Consider the following 14,318-nt stretch of genomic DNA (forward strand, 5'->3'; position numbering starts at 1 on the left):
CGACGTCATAACATTGTTCATGACGTCACGTCACCATTTGCCCTAGGGCGTCGCATGAAAAATATGAACCCCGATATGTTTCTCCTTTGTTTCCTTTGGTTAACTTGTTTGTTAGATTGACTGATTGCTTGATTTTTGTATTGTTAACGCTTGTTTGAATGTTTGATGTTTAACACCGCACTCAGCAGTGACCCAGCTTTGTGTCGTACTCGTTCCAGAATCTATGCCTAAATGCAGGGCGGTGGGGTAGCTCAGTGGTGAACCCCCCTGGATGCTAGGTACTTTTTGTTTTGTTTTGTTTTGTTTTGTTTTTTTTTATTTTTGGTTTCTTTTCCAGTTTTCTGTGCCTTTGTATTCAGGTTTCAGGGTTGGAAAAGAACGTTGTGCCAGAATAATACGCTCGCGTGGTGCGTACGGCTATATATAATTACACAGCAATGTAGAGAATTAGAATTTCTATCAGTTGCTATAAATTCAAGTACAAATGCTTTTAAAAATAGACAGTGCTAAAAATTGTCCAAAACCTTTTTATGCGTTTAAAACAGTAATGTTACCCGCTTATTATCGTCACGCCAAACCCCCAGGTTCGATTCTCCACATTGGTACACTGTGTGACGCCCATTTCTGGCGTCCCTCGCACTGATATTGCTGGAATATTGCTAAAAGCCATACTTACTCACTCACAACAGCTGAATGTGTAGTTGTGTCTTTAAAGTCATATTCAATATTTCAATGCTAGTAATAGGATCCATTGTCAAATCGACGTCATATATAAACCAATCCTCCAGGCGGACACCAAAGGAAATCTGTCATGTGACGATTCGTCACGTTTGGCATATATACTAGATATTAAATATGTTTTTCATCTGTTTCATTTTGTACAAGTCGACTCACATAGACTATGGGATAGAATAGTTCCTTGCTTTTGATAAAATATCAAAACAGTGACGGTGTATGTCCATTTATTGTATTGTGATAATGTTACATGATCTCTATTGATCTCTATTGATGTTTGTAAATAAGCGAGTATAGATAATCATGTGATCAATATCATGAGCATCGATCTATGCAACGGGGATACAATGACATGTGTCAATCAGGTCGACAAGTCTAACCCCCGATTCCGTTAGTCGCCTCTGACGACAATTTCCAAAGTGGTTTCTCTGCTTTAGTAAATGAATAAGAATTATCATGCCCCTCACTGTAGCCGCTATAGTAGCATGTGTATTTATGCAAAGTAATGGAGCTAGTGTTGTTGTTGTTGTTCTTTTTCTGAGCGCATGCTTATTGTAAGATACGACTAAAGGGATCGGGTGGTCAGATTCATTAACACATGTCATCGTATATCAGTTGTGTGGCTCATGCTGTTGATCACTGGATTGTCTTGCCCATACTCGTTTATTTATAAACAGACGCCGTATGGCTGGATAAATCTGTAAAATCGAGTCTGAACTAGACAATCCACTGACCAACAGCATGGACATCGATCTAGGCGAATGGAATACGATGACATGTGTCAACCAAGACAGGGCCACCGGTCCCGTTAGTCGCCTCTTACCACAAGCATGACCTATTCTGACACGGATCTTAATGGGTCATATTCTCAAATGTGATGAATAATGTCACGAAAGTCAATGCCCACATGGATGAGTGGGTGAGTGCGTGCGTCCGTGTACCTTTACACCCCTTTCAGCAATGTTTCAGCAACATCATGGCGTGGGACACCACAAATTGTCTTCACACGTGCGCATTTGAGTAATCAGTTTGGAACTCTGGAAAAAAATGAAAAAGACAGAAATGGAAAGTCAGCCATTCTTTGTTCCTCATGCGGGAACCTCAAATGACTGGAGGACAGTGATAACCCTTGATTCACATTGTTTGTTGTTTAACGCCGCACTCGACAATGTTCCATCTACTTGACGACTGATTAGTCGATTGCGTTGCAGACAAGTCGAGAAAGCCCAGGTAATCAAGGGTCATTGACATGACTTACACATCCCTTGAAAAAGTAAGCATATTATAATGATCAATAAATACTTTTAAAAAACCCCAAAACATAACATATTTTTAAAACTCATTTTTAACCCAGGTTCTCAAACTGTGGCTTCATAGTATTTAGAGACACAGTACTACCATATATACTTGCTGGACAGGATTCAGCTTGAAATCGAACATTATGACCTCTAATACATGTCTTATAACTTAAGTACTACACCTTGTCCAGGTTTCAGAGTTAAACTAGATAATGACAGGCTTTTCCCAACGTTAAATTTCGCTTCATTAAAGTTCCCCGTGTTTACGACAATGCGGCCGTTTTTGGCACTGACGGGGTCCTTGGTGTAATCCACTGTGGACGAACCGCGTCCGAGGTTCATCATAACGAGATATCGGCCAGTGTTGGCGGTACCTCGCACATAGGATAAAATATCATCGTCGACAACGGCAAATTGAACATCAGGGTCTTGAAAGGCAGTCGCCTCTCGTAACGTTGCCAAAGTTTTGTAAATATTCAAAGGTGAATCTTTCTTGTTCTTTTGCACCTGAAAGATTAAGTGGAAGAGCAATGTTACAACATGCATATCTAATATGCATTCGTGAAGGCATACTTGGGTAACAAGTTGTTTCGAGGTAAACGAATCAGTAATTTGCATATTTAACATTTAGACCAAAATCCATTAAAAGATATCAACCTTGTGATGGTTTTGTTCAGCTTGGAATAGTTTGCATCTGCGTTTATCACGAACTTGGACTGTTGCTGTGCATTCGACCTCTTCATGAACAAACAGTAATATAAAAAGTAAGGGCTTTTATAATGATATATAATTAGCTAGAGATGGTCTCTGTCATGTGGTCTGCGTCTTACGTAACAAAACAACCTTTGAACCCATGGCAGAGAAAGGCAAATGTAAGTTAACATACACATATAGCGCATTTGCGAAGTGCCACGAAATCGAGACTAGTCGAGAAGGTATAGGAGAAATGCTTCAGATGCACACCTGTCGACACAAGTGAACAAGTTACCAATAAAGACAGTCAAACCATATCGAACTGTGACCCTTGCAGAGAAACGGTCCGGACTTGAGACGTTCGGATCTATACAGTGGTAATCACTTTCTGCCTTACCTGCACGTTGCATGTCGTGTACCCCGGGTGGACGGGTAGCCATGGTTTGGAGGAGGTGGTGAACCCCGACTGATCGGAAGCGTCCCACTGGAGGGGAGAGCGACAGGGGTCCCGGGAGAATTCAGTGTATCGGTCCTGAAAAGTGGTACAAAATGTCATGTCCACAGTCATTTTATACGTAGAACGCAGATTGTCACTATAATTGCATGGCTTCTGTGTTTATAAGCAATACATGGCATTATAACCAGTATGTTCTGTACTTTACATTTTTACACTCGTATATTTCTCACCAGCCTAAAAGTAGTCATTTAAAAAAATATGTATGCCAGCAGTAATTGTAGTCAGCATACCTACTTCGGAAATTATCGTACCCATTTCTCGTAAATGGCAAAATGTGTTACATGATCTGATTTGATACAACCCACGAAAGCTAGAAATATTCATTAATGAATATCTATGTGAAGACACCTTTAGGCAATAAAGGTCCAGCCATACGTGCTTGGGTAGTTTTATGGCTAACACTTCTAAAACCAGGAAATCGTGTTCGATTCCACACACAGGTATCCTGGTGGAAGTTTATATGCATACAATATGGCTAAATCACTATCATTAATTTTGTAGACTCATCACTGGGAGGGGTTGGGGCACAGGTAAAGCAGTTGTCTGAGACGCCATATTTGACTGTGCAAAGTTGTGTCTCTTAGCTGTCCAGCAACCTTAGAATAGTGGGTTCGAATCCTAGTTCGCCCTTATCATGGTTTTAGCTTTGGAAGAACGATACCCGAGTTCCCGAGTTCTGTCACAATGGTAAACGCCAAGACTTCGTCATTTCTTCCCAGTAAAGCTGCCACTCAGAGGTACAACTGAAGTTTTGTTGGAAGCGGCTTAAAACTACAGTCTCTCAAGCACAATTTCGACATTACCTTTCCGAAGTTAATGCCCCAGGGGTCCTGTGTGTCCTCAAAGCTGACCTCAATCTCCTCCATGCCCAGTTCCTCGCCGTAGTAGGTGGTGGGCGTTCCTTTCAGTGTCAGCAGCAGCATGTTCATGACGTTGATGTACTCGATGCCAAAGCGTTTGGACACCCGTTTACGGTCGTGGTTACCGAGCTATAGCAAGACAAAAGAGGAAAACATCTTCAGTAACTCCAAATGTAATGGCACTTCATGGATAGTATCTCATTCATGAACTATGTTTGGTCGTATTTGTAATCCCTTAAAATGGAGCACAACACCATCCAGATATATTTTAAATCTTGTGAATGGTTCCCGATGTCATCGCAGAATTATTTGACGACAACTACGAAGGTCATGCGCAATGTGATTTACCCTCAAAACACTATTGCTGATCCCGATATTACGTAATACTAACACCCAGACCGCTATTGGCCATGGTGTAGTTGTATTAAGCGACCGTAGCTCTACGACTGTCGTAACTCCAATGTAAGTTAAAGGTATGGGAGTTACGATCACCCTGGCGAAAAGATCACTTTGTACAACTGCACTCTGCAAATAGATCGACGTCCAATAACATATTCATTGTAGGTCCTGGATTCAGTTGTTTGCTTCTGAAAAGCACTCTGATATAATATTTATTCTTATTTTTTAACGAAATAGTAATTATTCATCAAATTCCTAATTCTATTAAATCAGTTCGCCATTTCGTCAGACGTAATGCTTGGATGCAGTAATCTTGATGTCCAGCCTTCTACCTACGCTGTCTGGTTGCCAGGGTTTGGTATTACTTCGCAAGCTGTTTCTCCAGAAACAAGATAATGCTGTTTTCTTTGTTTGTTTGTTTTTATAAAATAACTGACCGCGTCACATCCACCATACTTCAAACTTACCACAAACTTTGGCCACGTCCCTTCAGGCAGATTGTCGTATTCGTTGCTGATAGCCTCCCTGAAACAGTTACCTCCGCAGTTGGCCTTGAGATCCACTACAAGGTCAAAGTTGAAGGGCACAGCACCATAGTTGTAGTACTTGTTCCTTATGGCCGGAGGATCATACAGCTCAGCCACCATAAACCTGTACAACAAATTAGTGCGACAGCAGGTAGAATAATGTCCGATTAATCTGATTCGCTTCTCTGTTTGGAACATATGTTCCCTTGGTTTCTTTTCTGCTGAAAATTGACTTGGCTTTGGTTGGTGCCGCAGGAGACACACACTTTTCCACGAAAACTTAATATCCCAAGTAATCGATGGTTATTCGTAAGTATATGTTTTAATGTAGTCAGATTAACTGATGGTTATTCGTAAACATATGCTTTCGCTGTGTTCAGATTAATCGATGATTATTCGTAAACATACGTTTTCGATTCATTCGGATTCGTCCAGAGTAATCTGCTTCTAGCAAAGATTTCATATAATTATAGAAATGGTTTTGTCGCTTTTATTCCGTGTGGTTTTTTTAACACCTTTATTAATCCTAGTATTTTGTTAAATCGTGTTTGAACAATCAATGTCTATTTAATGAATATATCGAGATCATGACGATGCTAATATTTGCACTTTTAGGCTACTTATAAACTCCCGAGTCTGTAATATAATGAAAGTTTATCCGCCATATCCCAAATTAAGAGTAAAAATACATTTTCAAAAGTAGTAAAGGTAGATTGGAGGACATCTAAGTATGAGAGGAATTGGAAGACGCTTGAAAACTCCTTTTTATACTGAAAGGGTTTTGTTGGACAATCTCCGGCATATATACAACATACCAAAGGGTACTATGAATTACAACTACCTGTGGCTTACATTGGCTAACTACACACCAAATCTTTTATATAAAAACATTAACTACCTACGTGGGCAACTTATTGGTAGTTGCATACTATTCTAGTACGTCACGTTGACCTGTGTCGTAAAGACTTGACCTCGGTTTCTAACGATTGAATGGATAACCGATGACCAATAAATTACGTCACGTTGTAACGGAGCTACGTTTTTATTCATAACAAACAGGTGAATTCATTCCACGACTTGTGGGAATGTAGCCATTGTGCACGTCGCAGTTTAATTGTAAGTCGAACTGAGGCATTATATCCGTCGAAAAAACATAAAAGCAATGTTTCCACCAGTGATGTTAGCTGAGTGAAGCAACTGCAAACCAAGAATCGGGCTGCTTCGGTGTGGTTTTGCTGTGGAAGGCTGTTGGAGCTGATCACAACTGACGTGTATTGTGAGGTCGGTTACCACGGGGGAGGGGTGGGCAGACGTTTAGTGACGTCATTACAGTGCAACGTTCTTCCGCAACGTCTTTCTTTCAACGTCCGCAATACGTTTTAGTCAGTTTAGTGCATGTAAAACGTGGGTCACAAATAAACTGCCACACTCGGTCTCATTACATCCGAAGTATACGAAAATCGTGACATATCTATGGTATCTGACCGAGTGAAAGCGACACTGATTTCGTGTAATTCGTATGTAATGATGCCTATATATAATATACTATTCTCTATGTATTCATTTGAAGGAACACTTCCATACAGCATTGCCATAAGCGTTCCCCACTACGCTTTACAAAGAGAAGTGTTTCAAAGGGCACTTCATAATTTAAAAAAGGTTTGCTGGCAAGGATTATTCACAAAATACAAAACTGATTTTAATTTTGAAAAGGGTCCCTCAACTGTTATTATTGTATATATGTAATGTGATATTGTTATCTGACCTTGACTGACCGTCCTTGGCCTCGTACTCGTCCATGACCTTCCTCCATCCCCTAATAACGTCCCCGATCTCTGGTAGGTTCTCTGTGTGAATGTGTGTCAGGTACTCATACTGGAACTGTTTACAATATCCACATCAAACATCATGTCAAAGAGGAAATCACTGACGCAGTATCGCCATAAATTCAGGATATGTATTCTGTGAATCTTGCATTCCCAGTTTGACACTTTATTTCATTATATTTATGTGTGAAGTGGGTGGTTGTTGTTTAACGCCGCTCTCAGCAGGAGCGATATATGGCGGCGGTGTGTAAACAATCGAGTCTTTACCACAGAACTAGTGATGAGGTTACGATTACGTTTCATGTAAGTCAGCGAGCCTGACCACCCTATCCCGTTACTACAAGCATACGTTACTGAAGACAAATCTAGCCCGGATGTTCACTAGTATATCGCTGAGACAAAGAACCGTCACACAACTATGCCACACTATTAACCAGGTTAAACATCGGGTCGACATGAAAGGCCAATATACTAAGAGAGGGAACATTGTATAGTGGTACTTTCTTTTATCTGTTTCCAGAGTTTCGTGGGTTTTAATAAAGTTGAGCCCTGATTATGCTCATAGTTTTGTGAACCCATGCTTGCCATAAAAGGTGACCATGCTTGTCGTTAGAGGATCGAGTGGTCAGGCTCGTTGACATGTCATCGGTTGCTCATGCTATTAATTACAGAATTGTGCGGTCGAGACTCAAGTATTTACAAAATGCTGGCACATAGCTGGAATATTGCGGACAGCGGCGTAACACTAAACTCACTCACTCATATTTTTGTCAGCATTACATTCCTGAAGCTGGATTTAACGGATGTGATGAAAGTCTCAGACCTAGATGATTCTCTGGTCATTCCTCCCAAACATACATACGTACGGCAGGCACACCAGGTCGGTTGCTCCTAGGTTCGTCCTGGAATATATCTTCGGACTCGAACAGTTTCGCGATGGCGTCCACCCGGATACCATCGACTCCCCTTTCCATCCAGAACCGGAGTACGTCCTGCAACAGTTGGTCAAGGTGACACATCTAGGTTGCTTTGTCTTACGAAGCGAAAGTAATTAGATAGCTGTAACAGGGAAATAGGAGGACGCGGAAACTCTTATTTATCCAGACCTGGGCAGAGTGGCTGCATCTATACATTATTCATCTATACAACATTCGTCTTCTATGACATACAATGGCACAATACCTTTTTTTTATAAATAATGTTACACACAATAATATATCTTTTATATATTTAATATGATTAGGTTCATTGAACAAAGTAGATCGTGAAATGCAGATTGTTTTGAGGAACCATAGTATGTGTAAGAAGAAAATTCACCAGCATCTACTTCTGTGAAACCAGTTAATACTGCATATAAACAATGTAATTGGATACCTGGTACAGTGGGAGTTCTTATTAACTAGGTGGAAGTATCCCTCAAACATATCACTCACGGTCATATCATTCACAACGTCTGGATTTCAGCTCAGCCTGTTACTTGATAAAAGCATGGCAATTAAAAAAGTACTGTTTCCTTGTCTTACTCTACTGCTGCCGTTACAATAGGAACGCTTAAAGCAATAATTATTGAAATACTTGGATGAGGAGCTGTGTGGCGCTTACGTTCATATCTTTGACTACATCCGGGTTTCTGTAGTTTAAGTCAGGCTGTTCCTTCACAAATGCGTGGTAGTAATATTGCTTTCGTTGTTCGTTCCATCGCCAGCACTCCCCACCAAACACACCCAGCTAGAAGATAGACAAGTCAGACAAAGCTCAACAAAGAACTGTCGTTTTTAACTGTGCACAAAACTTGTGGGATACCAGGATAATATAAAAGCAGTAAGATGAAGCATAGTTTTATGTCTCAAACAACGTTCTTTAGAGTACAAAGTTCTGAGTGAGTGAGTTCAGTTTTACGCCGCACTTAGCAATATTCGAGCTATGTGGCGGCGGCCTAAAATAATAGAGTCTAAATAATAGAGTCTGGACCAGACAGTCAACTGATCAACAACACGAACATCGATCTGCGCAATGGGGAACCGATGACATGTCAGCTAGCGATCGGACGTCTTTTCCAATTGGGACAATAAAGAAATATTCAGTGAGTTTCTTTAAACAGCATTCCTACTATCTGAACTCAACGGAAGTAGATGAGCTAATGCAGGTCACAGAAGTGTACAATATTACTGAAGCCCATGGTTTCTGCTCAGTTGCTCGCAAACATAGCAAAATAGTTGGTGCGAACCCGGATCAGAAATCACAATCATAGGCTCCAGGAGATACCAAGGGACGTAAATCTGCACAACAACTTCCGGCGCCTCTTGCGATTCGGGCAGCCATGACCCAGACACAAACATACTCCTCTTTATGCATGTACCATGCATGAAGCAAGAAATGTTAGGAACATCACCAAGATAATATTTTCTTTTCTATGAATATTTAATGATAAAGCACAGGAACCCGATATCGCTTTGATTTTCGAGTTTGAGGACGTATTAAAGTTAATAAAATAGGTGTTATGTCGTGAAAATCAGGCAGGATGTGTGGGGACATGTATAATTGAGAGGTACGTGTGCATAGTTTTGAATGTCACCGAATTCTAAGTGTACATTTCAGCTTGAAATCGGAACGAGTCGATGTCTGCCGGACAATCCAATATGGCAGCTGCTGCTCCTTTACTCCATTAATATATATGACGTAAGTATATATCTATGGCCTGTGTTTAACCTACAGTGCGATGTCGGGTTCCTGTGTGATAAAGTTACACGATAGATACCACCTGTGAGGAAGTGAGTAAAATTTGACTCTACTACGACCAGTGTTTCTGCTATTTCACGGGCAGTCAGCTTGTAACGGAAAGGAAGGCAGGGAGCACGGTAAGTGGTCGAGCCGTCACTTTACCCAGTTATTCGGGGGTTTCTTCACGCCAAATGATGACTTGCCGTCTGTCCACATAAAGTAGTCCCTGTACTTTCCCGTCCCCTTCAGACTCTTCTGGAACCAAGGATGTTGGTCGCTCGTGTGGTTGGGGACGAAGTCGATAATCACTTTGATGTCTGCAAGTGCCATTTGAGTAAGCGACTGAATGAGAGAGAGTTAGGTAATTACAGATCATCACAATTGCGTTTTTGAAATAATTTAGTTTCATAAATTGTCGGGTACAATAAATCTATGTAAAACCGGTTTAGATGGTTGCAGTGCAGCATAATTAAGGTTGTTGAGATGAATAAAAGAGAGGAATGTCAGTTTTAATATAATCTTGTTACTTTTCATTTGTTCATTTGCACTAAGGAGCTTTGTGACGTAAGTTCATGCGAAATCGGCACATGACGCTTAAATTTTAAAAGTAAAATTAACATGACAAAACAAAAAATTATTACATTTTGGTGTGAAGATAAAAGAAATGTCATTTTTTTTTGGATTACATTTTCTCTCAGTTTTAATTACATTTACGAATAACTTGGAAACTACAGATTAATACGGATATTCGGCTTCTATGTTTGGTGAAGCCGTAAAAGAAAACATTCAAGTTGCTTCAGACGAAATATTGTAGGTTTTAAAATCATTTACCTCAAACCTGCCGATTGCAAAGACAGATATCAGAATTCTTGGTTAGCTGTTTAGTGTCCTAAAGTACAGTCCATGCTTTTGGGATACAAAATTGAAGCTATTAGACATTTTCAAATTCTGAAAAAAAAACTTAGGAACCTTTGCGGTGACTTTCTTTAACTAAATCATCAAAGTCCTTCAATGTGCCGAAGATGGGGTCGACGTCGGTGTGGTTGGAGATGTCGTATCCGAAGTCTTTCATGGGAGACCTGTAGAATGGACTGAGCCATATCGCCTTGACGTTAAGATACTGGAAGTAGTCCAGCTTCGAGATGATACCTGCAATGACGTACACGTCTGTCAGCTGTGTGATTTGTAGCGACCGCTGGACCTTGTACTGGAAAACTTCGCCCCTGTTCATCCCACGGTGTAGCGTGTCACAGACATTTATATATGTACAGCGAAGAGAAACGCGGACTACAATCGGTGGTTGGTTAGTTGTTGTTTAACACCGCACTCAGTAATATTCCAGCAACCTGGCGGCAGTGTGTATATAATCAAGTCTGAATCATATAATCCAGTGATCAACAGCATAAGCCTTGATCTAAGCAACTGAGATATGATGAATTGTGTATACCGAGCCCGACCACCCGATGTCGTCAGTTGTCTTTTGCGACACGCATGGGCTGCTGAAGATCAATAATAGCCCGGATGTTCATGGTTCTGATCATAATTGGGTATACGAGGACTCTGTATAGCAAGCTTCAGAATCTCCACCGAAACGAATGCGATGTGTGCGTAAGGAACGTGTCCGCAGGCTCACTAGTGAGTGAGTGAGTGAGTTTAGTTTTACGCTGCACTCTGGAATATTCCAGCTATATGGCGGCGGTCTGTAAATAATCGAGTTTGGACCAGACAATCCAGTGATCAACAACATGAGCATCGATCTGCGCAATTGGGAACCGATGACATGTGTCAACTAAGTCAGCGAGCTTGACCATCCGAACCGTTAGTCGTCTCTTACGACAAGCATAGTCGCCTTTGCAGGCTCACTAGTAGCATGAGGGGACTGGTGGAGGTTGTCATCCCGACACGTGTCGGATACACAGTGATGTCAAACACGTCAGTAAGTTTCAAAGGGCCTTTACAGACAGCGAGATCCTGGTCTCATCATGTGTCGTGCCAGGATAATTGGCAATGTTGGCATTTCTCACGAACAGAGCATACAAATTTAACATAGTACAGTTTCTTACTTTTCTTCAGTCAAATATCCGATTTTCCATCGGATAATGAGGCATTACTGCCCTAGAAGTATGCAAGTTCTGGCACCTTAATCCATATGACCGTTCTAACAGACGGGGTGCTTCATAAAGTTCTATATATACATATAAGAGGTCCCGAGCAATCGGAAGTTCCTTGCACAATGACGATGGAAGATCGACTTTTAATTCATAAATATAACAGTTTCTTAAAACAGTCCACGTATACTTGTGTAATATAAGGGGATTTCGTACTAAATACCAACCATGGGTTATACTTAGGATTAAACGGTGACATCTCTCATACACGCTCTTATACTCACATATATTCACACACATATACACAAACATGTACACACAAGCACATCCACACAGACACATATAATAAACAGAGACACATACTCGTCTCTCTCTCTCTCACACACACACACACATACACACACACATATACTCACACGCACAGAGAGAGAGAAGCAATAGAAATGTGAACACACGTAAACAGACGCAGATTCGCTTTCTTTCTTTATCCATCTCTCTCTCACATATGCACACACAAACAAATTTGAAAGCACACACATACACGCAGATTTTCTCTCTCCTTCTTTAGCCCTCACACACAAACACACACACACACACAAACAAACACACACACACCAGTCATGCCTTTACCTCTCAGGTCCCCAACTCCATCCCCGTCCGAATCTTTGAATGACCGTGGGTATATCTGGTAGATCACCGACGTCTTCCACCATTCCAGGTCGCCGTGCACCTGACGACCATACCACACGTATCCTCCAATGGCAGCTAGCACCACGACAAGCTGAACCAACAGAAAAATGGTATTGACATTTTGTTTTTCATTTTGGACATTTTGTAGACCTTCCTTACTTCTCCCTTTCAGTGCACCCTTCATGTTCACGTGCAATACTCGTTATTGTGACCGCTGTTAAACGTCGACTGCGTTCAATGCAGACAGGGAAAAAAATCGGTAAATATATATCTCGCTTGTAGATTATGTCAAGCACTTGCAGCTCCCATACGTCATATAGGTCAAGTTTGTATACATTTCTCCTTAGCCCAGGTAAGGCGTCAGAGACCGCATTTAGCATTAACCTATTTATTTGAGCATCACACACACCATTCAAGGACGCATGATTAATTCGCCCCACTGCATAAAGTGTACATATTTCATGAAATTGAACGCTAATTAAGAGTAAACCTGCATGCTTGGGAATAGCTGCAATATGTAATATGTAAACTGTCAGCTGTTTCGGGTGTTCTTCTTTTTGACCTACCCGAGACACATGACACCCATGATGTTTGAAGAGCTGGTGAAGAGACGCTCTTTTGTTCAGCCTTAAGTATTCAAGGACATGAGTTCGTAGCGTTTGTTCGTGTCAACACAGAGCACCGCTGACGAACTATCAGAGGTAGAGGATCGTTGTAATCTACATCCATCAGCAAATGAGATTTTGTTTTACAGCGTTTTTAATAACATATAGCGTGATTTTGGTTCGCACGAGCCTGACATATTTTCACCTCCATACACACATCCTGGAGATCAACTGTATCTGATATCATGATGTGTCTTAACTCGCGTCCTTAAACAGACACAGGTCATAGAGTGAGTAAGTATGCTGTACGCCGCTTTTAGCAATATATCCACTATATACCGTTTGGGGGACACCAGATATGGTCTTCCCACATTACAGCCATGTGGGGAATCGAACCAGGTTCTTCAGTATAACGAACGAACACTTTAACCACTCGACTTTACCACTACCCCTTAAGATTGAGTCAATATGGATTTACGCAGCTTTTCCAGTATCCCAGTCATGCCACAGCAGGGAACACTAGAAATGGATTTCACGCCCTGTATCCATGTGCGGAGGCAAAAATATCTGTAACCCGTATCTTTGTCTTGGCGAACAACACGACTTCCTAACATCATCAAGAGTAACTGACTGAGTGATCGTTGGTTTTGGCCAGTGTCAGCACCATTTTAGACATACCATGATGGGGCACATCAGAGATGGGCTTCACATGTGGCATCCATTTGGGCAGTCGAACACAGGGCACGCGAACGCCATAATCACTACGTTACGCTACCACACTCAGTGGTATATCTCCAGTCACTGTACTATTGTTTCTTTGGCTTATGGACTATTGTTGCGTTGTCGCGTGGTCGCGTTGTCGCTCTCTGACACAAATAAGCAAAACTATTGCTGGGAGCAGCGACGAAGGCTTCTCAGCTTTAATGAATCTAGCCATTTGTATCTCTCACTTGGTTGCTGAAAGTAGTAATGGTCTCATTTAATACAGATCATATAACTACTGATCAGATGTCTTGAACTGGAAGTACCGGTAGTTCTGTTTGTTATTAGAAACTCATTTCTTACACATAAAAATAACACTTTGGAAACATTAATCTCAAAGCAGATGAAACGTCTGTTTAATCACCCAGAAACACGGACATTTTGATGTCCCTAACTGACTAAGGTGCAAGGCTCACTGTGATTCACATGTGTTTGTGACAGCAACTGTATTGGTGAAATACCCAGGCCACTCAACATGCGCATCAAAGAACATATGACATCCTCGGAGCTGACACCAAATCGGCCATTTCAGAACACATCACCAAATTTTCAGGACACAACATCAACTGGGACACTG

General features: G+C 41.2%; 1 protein-coding gene across 1 annotated transcript; it reads right to left on the bottom strand.

Annotated features, from left to right (window-relative positions):
* Positions 1–945: 945 nt before the first annotated feature.
* On the bottom strand, positions 946–12,575 carry LOC137272688 (alpha-glucosidase-like). Its single transcript, XM_067805066.1, has 10 exons — positions 12,315–12,575; positions 10,546–10,725; positions 9,739–9,893; positions 8,458–8,583; positions 7,722–7,847; positions 6,795–6,910; positions 4,970–5,153; positions 4,047–4,232; positions 3,124–3,258; positions 946–2,540 (listed from the first exon to the last, which is right to left on the bottom strand). Exons 1-10 carry the CDS (start codon positions 12,556–12,558, stop codon positions 2,196–2,198), a joined length of 1,797 nt encoding a protein of 598 aa, XP_067661167.1. The 5' UTR covers positions 12,559–12,575; the 3' UTR covers positions 946–2,195.
* Between the last annotated feature and the right edge of the window lie 1,743 nt (positions 12,576–14,318).

Source organism: Haliotis asinina, chromosome 2 (assembly GCF_037392515.1).
Source record: "Haliotis asinina isolate JCU_RB_2024 chromosome 2, JCU_Hal_asi_v2, whole genome shotgun sequence".
Lineage (NCBI taxonomy): Eukaryota > Metazoa > Mollusca > Gastropoda > Lepetellida > Haliotidae > Haliotis > Haliotis asinina.

Bases quoted from the DNA above. Each gene is read 5' to 3' on its own strand.
- LOC137272688 (XM_067805066.1), bottom strand. From the start codon at position 12,558: ATGAAGGGTGCACTGAAAGGGAGAAGTAAGGAAGGTCTACAAAATGTC. The intron at 8,584-9,738 runs GTAAAGTGACGG...TCTATCTTCTAG, and splicing joins AGAAACCCCCGAATAACTGG to CTGGGTGTGTTTGGTGGGGA. The intron at 7,848-8,457 runs GTAAGCGCCACA...CAACTGTTGCAG, and splicing joins ATGTAGTCAAAGATATGAAC to GACGTACTCCGGTTCTGGAT.